Below are 9,351 nucleotides of genomic sequence, written 5' to 3'. Positions count from 1 at the left end.
GATAATTCCCATGTATATCGGACTGCCTATTTTGACAATAATCGGAGTAATTTTTTATATAATTTAGTAATTCTGGTAATTATCTGTAGGTAGGTAATTCTATTGATGATATATTTATTAATCCCTTAAGATTCCTCGGAATAAGTAAATTGATTTGTAAATGTATACCTTATAATAATAATCATTTAATGTCCTATAGAAATTACATTTCAATTACAGGACATATACACGTTTACCTGGTAAGTGCACACAAAGTAAATAAAATTAAATTTCTAAACTAAAGATAAAAATAATAACAATTCGTTTTAGAAAACACCTTAATTTAGCACATGAACAATGGAAAAAAACTAACAGAATGCCAACCTTCCTCGCCAGTTACTCGCATTTAAGAAAGATAGACAAGAATTTATTGAAAAAATAAATAATTCATCGTACCTACTGATAATTCCCATGTATATCGGACTGCCTATTTTGACAATAATCGGAGTAATTTTTTATATAATTTAGTAATTCTGGTAATTATCTGTAGGTAGGTAATTCTATTGATGATATATTTATTAATCCCTTAAGATTCCTCGGAATAAGTAAATTGATTTGTAAATGTATACCTTATAATAATAATCATTTAATGTCCTATAGAAATTACATTTCAATTACAGGACATATACACGTTTACCTGGTAAGTGCACACAAAGTAAATAAAATTAAATTTCTAAACTAAAGATAAAAATAATAACAATTCGTTTTAGAAAACACCTTAATTTAGCACATGAACAATGGAAAAAAACTAAAGATTATTCATTATATTTATAATATCAACGAGCCTATATGAAAATGGATGTCTCCGAGAAAAGATAAATTATTGAAAAGCCTAACCATTATTAAACAAAGGAGAGTTGCGCAAAATATCTGTGCGAGGAGTGGGAGTGTAAAATGTTGTGGAGTTTCTGGAAGTGTAAGAAGGAACATGAAAACATAAAGCTAAAAAGTTACAGTAGATTGATTTCGTCGAACCTCTAGTGATGAAAAGTTGAATCTCGCGCATAATAAACTCTGATCAAATCCTCTTGGAGGATAGTTACGGTCCAGTAAAAACTTTAAAAATGTACGCTGAAGTAACTCTAGCTTATCTTTTTGGTTGCGATGCAAGGGGCTCAAAATGACAGCACATATTTCCAACTTTGTGCGAACTAACGAAAAGTACAGGCATTTTAGTGCTTCAATATTTGAAAACGATTTACAGCTCCGAAGAATAAAACCAAGCGTTGAAGTAGCAGATTTACAAATATGGTTGATATGTTATGTTGGTTAAATATGAACTCACAGTCAAAGTAAACACCCAAACTTTAATGAAATATGCTCTAATAAGTGTAGCAGAATGCAGAATTAAAACTGTAATCAAATACCTATATACGGTTTAAATTTGCGACTGAAAGTAAACCTTATTGCTAAATATGGGTAACTACCACAGATTTATTAAATCTGTGCTACTAGGTAGGTACTACCATTGAATAATCACGTATTCAATGGTACTACTGTGTTCGAGGTCACGCTGTACTTAATCCTACAAAAGCTCTGATTAGACCTCTGACGACGCCGATACACTATAATCACTAAGGGAAAGAGCGCATACTATTTTTGTTAATTATTCCATCTATAAATGCAGTTTGGATAATTCGAAGTAATGTAATTCCAGTACGTAGGTACTTGAGTTTCAATAATTCCACAAATACTGCAAATTTCTAAAAAAAAACGTTCATTTCATTGTCATACCAAAGAACTCTTTGGTCATACTACTGTTAAGTATACGGGGCGTAACATAAGGTTTGCAAAGGATAGATTGGCGGATTCAGTTTTCCTAATGAAATCTGGAATTCGAGACAATGATAAGTGCTCTTTCTGCCCACAAGCAATAGGAACAAGTTTCCACATTCTTCTAAATTGTGCGAGAACGGTTGAGCTGTGGAAGTATGTGAAGTCACTGGTGCTACGACTAACGAAAACTAAAGTTGGATTACAAGAACTATACAGCGGCCTGCCACAAAAGACACCGAAATACCAGTTGGCTAATTATTTGATTAGTATGGCAAAAAGCACTATCTATAGGACAGCGACAAACGTGATGCGAGGAAGATCCGCAACTGATCATAAGACCCATTTTGTTGATAGTGTAACAAGCAGGCTAAGAAGCGAGTACGGTTGGTTCCTGGGTTGCAAAAAATTTAGACCGTTTTGAGAGTATATGGTGTGAAGGAGAAGTATTGTGTAAAGTTGTGTATGGAGATTTAACAATATTAATGTAAATATTAGTTATGTTGGTGACATGTACCTACTGTTAATGTAATTAAGTAAAAACTGTACAGTTGTAAATAAATAATAATAAACGTATCTAAGTACCTACCTACGTAAAAAATTGTGATAAAAGGGATCAAATATTTTTTCCAGGCCAACCGAGGTTCTAAAAAACCATTCATAAAGTTTATAATTTATTTTTTCCAATACCTACATTATTTTATTGAATTTAATCCCTAATTTTTGTGCATTCACAGGTAATTTTAATCCCTCATTTTTGGTTTTTTGTGAACAATTCATGGAAAAATGGATTTAAATCGGTCGGTATTGGAAAAAATAGTATAAGCAACACTGGATTAAACTAGTTTTTGTTCTCTTAAGAATATTAAACCATTAAACCAATACCATGCGATCAAAAATGAGTTGCTGTCGAGTCACCTTTGGAATTTTCGTTTACATGGGAAATCGTACTTAACTTGAACTTCCAAAGGCGACTCGACAGCAGCTCATTTTTGATCGCACGTTATACTATTGAATATTACTTGACCCCAATTTATGAAAAGGAGGTTTCGCTTGGTTCATGTAGGTAGGTATGTACTTAGGAACATTTCCTATGTTAAAGGAGGTCAAAAGGGATTAAAAAATTAATTTTATCTCATCTCTGCTAGAATCGTAAGATTTTGGTTCGCTTGATCTAGTCGGAACAACACATATTTTTAATAAATTCTACAGAAATCAGTTCAAAAAACATTTACCGAATTTTGATTCGTATGAAGCAAAAGATAAAAAACACATGAAACTGATATAAACCTTTATTGAAAAAAATTACGTATAACCATTTTCGCTCGAGTGCTTTGTGCACATATAAGGCATGTATACGAGATAAAAGCGAAAGGCGCCAAACAATAATTTCCATTGCGGGTACTCCCCGACGACGGACGCACGAGGTGCCTTAGTTGAAAACCTCGTTGCGGGACGTGACCTATGTGTTGTCAACCTACCCAACAACCCGCACACCTTCTCAAATCATATGGGTTCAACCCAAGGATACTATACAGGGTGACAATTTGAAAACTTACCACCTCTCATATCTTAGTAAATAGACGAGATATTTAAAGAAATCAAAATCCGTTTCGGTAATTCGGAGGGGGAATCACAATGACATAGTTGGCGACACACCCCCTGCGCCCTAACCACCCCAACTTTTAAATCTTAAATAGTGACCCCCCATGTGTGATACGTCGTTGGAAAGCTCTGAAAAAATGCTTTCCAACCATATCAAATATCATTACATTTAGGTTAGTAATTATCGTGCAAATCAAAAATCCATAGCGAATCCAGTAACACACGCAAGCTCAACACAGAAGACAAACAAATGCTTTTCACAAGCCGCAGCACCACGCTGATCTGCTTCGCTCCTCAATTCCCACTGGTCCGTCTACACGCACAGCGGCGCGTTTCAAAGCAGCGCCGCGTATTCCAATGCTTCCCGACGCGTTTAAAATTTGCTGCGCTGCACCGCGCCGCTCTGCTCTGCCTAGGTGAAAACGGATCTACTTATTTACATGCGAACAATTGAGAGCAGCTTTTCACCGCGCCGCGCTGCTCGATGCTGCTATAATGGGAATCGGCCTTAATCAAAGCATGCGCTGGTACTGGGTCCGCGAGTGACGTCACTACACGCGGCGAAAAAATTCAGTGATCGAGCAATCCTTATATTATATAGTAGTTCAACCATACACTAAGGTTCAACTAACATCGACGTGTGCCTCACCTCATTCCCCTTGATGGCGCGCAATATATAGGAGCCTAGGAAGTCCATGGTTGACGTAGTGGAGAGTGGGCATTAAGAACGTTGCTGAAGACTCTTTCTGGCATTCTCGTGGCACTATATTGAATTCCTGTATGACTCACACGACACAAAAATGCGCTGAAGTCCCTTCGATCTCACAGGAGAACTTTATAATTTTTAAAAATTCGACGTCGAAGTTGGCCATGACAAGCTCATTGTGAACACACAAAGATTACCTTACAATAATTTAATAATAATATAATCTTAGAGGGTTCACAATAATTCAATGTTGCAAAGTCAACTTCGACGTCAAATTTAAAAAAAGACCCGTTATTAGTTACGTTTATCAGAAGCAGTTTAGTACTAAAGATGAAACCTCCCAAGAAAAATAGATTGTTTTAAAACATTCTTCCTAAAAAAATCAACTTTCTAGCTGTATACGGAGTGTTCCAAGTAAAAGTAACTACATGGATTTCGTGGGAAAAAAACTAGACAAAAAAATTCGTTTATTTCATTCGATTGGGTGTAGTCGCTTGTAGCTCCCGATGAAAACTAAAAATTTTTAAATATTGTGTCTTTCAACAAACTGAAACAGAGTCGTCGTATACAAACGTCATAAAATTTACTAGTTGCGTCGCATATTTACAGGGTGTTACATATATGTAGGCATATAAAAAAAATTGGGTGATAGAAGGGATCAAAACAAGCACTTTTCCAAATAAATGGAGGGTCCAACGTTTTCGTTTGGGAGCCAACCTCATAAAAGTGGTTATTATGACGTCATATCTCGAATCAGTGCCAATAACTAAATAATATTGGATTAGTTCTAATAAACACCTTTCATTTGATATGCAACTTGCTGGGTCTAATTGAATGCATATGACGTCATAAATCAAAACCTACCACGAGTTGGAACAGCCACCCCATTTTTTTTAAAGTCGTAATGGTCCTCTTCAAGAAAAAAATGGGTGCAGGGTGTTGCTGTATGTATACACCACATTGCATACAGGGTCTTCTGGTCAGCCAATGGATAATTAATCATTTTCGAGATTCTTTTGTTTTTGCCGTCACATTTGTGTGTAAGGTGGGTTGCAGAACTGTCAGGCATTCTCTTGTCTGTATCATTGAATAAAAAAGTATGTTGGAAGAATTGTTCAGAGTTCAAATTTACGCACTGTATGGCTTGAACATATGGTTTGATACACTCAAAACATTCTCACGTGGTCAAGAAACAGGTCTCGCTTTAATCCCTATTCCTTAAGACCTACCTTTTGGGTCTTACAGAACGGCACCATTGTATATATACAATGACGGCTCTCTTCGATTCCTTTTGCGTTATTGCTAAGCATCCTCCTCTTGTTCTTCTGCAGGAAATTTATTGAAGCAGTATCCTACGCAGGAACGGCACCTGCACCCTGTTTATAACGATCGCATTTGTAGCAACGCCTTTCTCTCCTCTCCTTGTCCGGCCACCGAACATGAGAACGTGAATAAATGGCAGCAGTCAGGGAACGCGTCCGCTAAAAGACATAATCCCTAACATCCGGAAATGGTTACACCACAATCATGTCCCTGGACGGGCGGCATTCCACAACATCTCCTCGCGCAAAGGATTTGAACGTCATTGGAGGCATATCGCCGTTTGAATGATCATTGCCCACCGAAACCATGGCTCACTGTACTTTCGCTTGTCGGGAATACAATGTCTGTGCTCCTTTATTGGCGAGTATCGCCCTTTATGCTTATTCTGGTGTATATAAGTGTACTCTTTCAAAATACGTATACTGCCCCCTATAGCTAACAGTACACAGTGTACAAATCTAAGCCTCAATTCACATGGCTAGTTAACTGTTTATAACTTCAAGACAATTATTGTTATTGATTATTTACTTGTGACACTGGTTTTACTTTAATTTCGGGAAAATCCTAAAAAAACAGATCTGTAACCTCAATCATAAATGGTCGCAAATGCAGTGTTTTAAACTAAAAGAGTAAAACATTTAAAATAAGACAATCTTTATTTAAAAAATAATTAAACTGTGCAAGTAAATAAGAGAATCGCCTACCTGATATATACTCCTAATTAAAATAAATACATGGACATACACATACAGCTCATACAAGCACTGTTTAAGTATCAATGTTTAAAAAAAAGCTACAAATGACACTAATAACGGAAAAAACTACCTCATTTTTTCTTTTTTTTTTTTTCTACATTTCCAATGCTATTGTCGTTTTTGCGTTTTTGTCCAGTCTTGTTGAGAGGTTGTGTAGGCAAACCTGGCATGGTAACAGCTTTGGGTAACTTTTTCTTACGTTCCGCCTTCTCCTTCTCTTCCAATTCTTGATTTTCTCTCTCAATTAAAGTGATGAGAGTATTACACCTTCTTTGCAACTCCATGGCGGTGCGAGATTTCAAGAACCAATCGAATCGAAATTGCGGTGACGCCCGAATTGCCGCTCGTAACTCTTCGTACACGTTTTCCCTATCGAAACCAAGTTTATGCAGCATGCAAACGAGAAATCGATCCTCCTCTTCCATGTAGTTTTTCCCTTTGTTAGTGCCGTAGGCGATTCGCAGTTGATGAAATGGCGCTCTGTATCGCGCCATTTTTGCGTCCAGCGCCCTCTTGATGCTCGCGCGACGCTGTATCTTCGCCTCGCCGCGTTCAATCTGCGCCATAATCCGATCAATGTCCGTCAATTCGTGACAACGCTCCCAAAACACCGCCGAATACTCCATCACCTCTTCGGGCGTCTTCCCTTCCACTTCCTTCGCGATATTCTCGATATCGTCGCGCCCATATTTTTCGTTGGCCTTAATAAATTGGTTAAAATCCCGTTTCGTCCAATTAGTAAAGCCCTGCGTTAGCAGATTCTCCTTCTCTTGCTGCTCGTCTTCCGTGAGAGGCTCGGAGTCGTCGATTTTTCTTTGCTCTTCCTTTTGCTGTTTGCTCGCCTCGGGACCTAGCTCGGAGTTTTTCGGAACTTTATAACCTAACGTTTTTCGGAAATAGTAGATTTCCTGATCTAAAAGTTCGAATAGGCGCGGCGGGAAAAACTGGAAGTCCTGCACAATTGGTTGCTTCGGAGGTCTAGGAGCCTACACAGGAATAATCAATTTTATATTAAAAAATGATTTTAAAATTTTTTTTTATCTACTGACCTTTGGTGCTTTTGGTTCCGACACTCTGAGAGCTTCTCGGAAATATGCGTCGACCGCGTAATTGGCTTTACGCTCACGTTTTGGAGGTTCGATCCAATGACCGATACCCGTAGTCTTCTGTTTTTCTCGGTAATCCTCCCCCTCGAATTTATACACAGATTCGCTGGGAGTGTCGACTGTAAAATTACGCAAAGATGATTCGCCTAACGCTTCGAATTTCTGATTAAGCTCTGCAGTCTATAAAAGGAAAATATGGGTGTAAGAAGAGGAAATTAAAAAGATTTAAGGCAGAAATAATAGAAAAACGGGAGCGGGAAGAGGGAAGTACCTTTGCTTCTCCTTTTTGTAATATTGTATCAATATCTTCGTCGGTAATTTCGGAATCTTTGGAGGCAAAAACGTGATTTGCACCATGTCGGATCATATTCAACATTTCGTCTTTATTTAAAGTGGTCGATTTATTATCAGCTAATCGTCCCTGCTGTATAACTAATTTATCTAATCTTAACTTAACTTCGGCGCGTTCGACTATCTTCTCCTCGACAGTGTTTTCAGTTATAAATCTAGATATGTGATTCGTTAAAATAACAATACAAATCAATGCAAACGGAATTACCTAAACACGCGAACTTGCTTGGTTTGGCCAATTCTGTGCGCGCGATCCATAGCTTGAAGATCCATCTGTGGATTCCAGTCGGAATCGTAAATGATTACAACGTCCGCCGTTGCCAAATTTATACCGAGACCGCCCGCCCTAGTTGACAACATGAAAACGAATTTCGCACTATTGTCTTCGTTGAATTCATTGATTTGGCGTTGTCGATCTTCATGATTCGTTTGCCCATCCAATCGACAGTACTGAAAACAAGTACAGTTAACATCTGACAGCAATCCGCATCCTTAACGCTTACATTATATTGCCGCCATAGACAATAATCTTCTAATATATCTAACATCCTAGTCATCTGCGAGAATATAAGGACACGAGAACCTTGCTCCCTTAACTTTGGCAGTAGTTTATCAAGTATAACCAATTTTCCACAGTTATACACCAGATGTTCGTCGGTCGTGTACGGCGGACCGGGTTCCGCGCCGTCAAAAAGATAAGGATGATTGGTACATTTGCGAAGCTGCATAAGAATGTTTTGCAGCCTCATCTTTTCGATTTTTCCCGCGCCATTCACGATATCGATATCTTTCATAAGCACCTTAGTGTACCATTCTCGCTGCATTTTACTAAGCCCAACGTAGACTTTCACTTCTTTCTTCGGCTTAAGTCGCTTCTCCACTTCGGACTTTAATCTTCTCAACAGGAAAGGTTTGAGTACGGCGTGTAGCCGTTCCACCAAAGCGTTATCACCCAGGCACAGGTTTGTGTTAAACCATGCGTCGAAGTCGTCCGCCGAATTAAATACGTCGGGAAGTAAGAAATTTAAAAGTGACCAAAGCTCGTGGAGATTATTTTGCAACGGCGTTCCAGTGAGTAGTAGGCGGTTTGTGGTCTTAAATTCGCGGAGAATTTCGGAAAGTTTCGATTTTTCGTTTTTGATTCTGTGCGCTTCGTCGACAACCATATATCTCCAATTGAATTTTTTAAATACGGATTTTTCTCTTATTATCATTTCGTATGATGTTATGCATACATCCCATTCTCCTGGCATCATTACATCTCTTATAAATACGCTCTGTAATAAAAAGATTTAAAACTATCTGGGACGCTTATTTTTGCGTCAATAGTATATTACGTCACAAGGTTGTAATAATGCGATGATTAGTTTTGAGTAGTGAAGTGAAGTATAGAATGGAAATGTTTTGACTTCTATGCGTTTCATGTAACCATATACTTAATCGCAGAATTTCTGATGCCCTGGCAGTAAAGTTAAAGAGAAAATCACTGGTGAAAACAGAATGGAGTTTTTGACGAGCGAAAAATTTCCTAAAGTTTGATGTACCACTTTTTATATTAATTTATATTATATTATAATATATTGCATTATCAAAATATTTGTATTGCAAACATCTAGGTATCCATGCCGAACAAAAGATGGTAGGATTGTTTAAAACGACAATTTTTTGATTATCTCATAAGAATTCCCAGATA

General features: G+C 37.6%; 1 protein-coding gene across 1 annotated transcript; it reads right to left on the bottom strand.

Annotated features, from left to right (window-relative positions):
* Nucleotides 1–6,270: 6,270 nt before the first annotated feature.
* LOC116171141 (chromatin-remodeling complex ATPase chain Iswi-like) lies at nt 6,271–8,950 on the bottom strand (the record flags this gene model as incomplete). Its single annotated transcript, XM_031487829.1, has 5 exons — nt 6,271–7,187; nt 7,251–7,487; nt 7,579–7,813; nt 7,867–8,108; nt 8,162–8,950. Coding segments are annotated over 5 exons (2,418 nt in total), but the record flags the coding sequence as incomplete, so codon positions are not given.
* Between the last annotated feature and the right edge of the window lie 401 nt (nt 8,951–9,351).

This window comes from Photinus pyralis, unplaced genomic scaffold (assembly GCF_008802855.1).
Source record: "Photinus pyralis isolate 1611_PpyrPB1 unplaced genomic scaffold, Ppyr1.3 Ppyr1.4_LG5, whole genome shotgun sequence".
NCBI classification, from domain to species: Eukaryota; Metazoa; Arthropoda; class Insecta; order Coleoptera; family Lampyridae; genus Photinus; species Photinus pyralis.
This window is presented reverse-complemented; position numbering and strand designations above follow the sequence as displayed.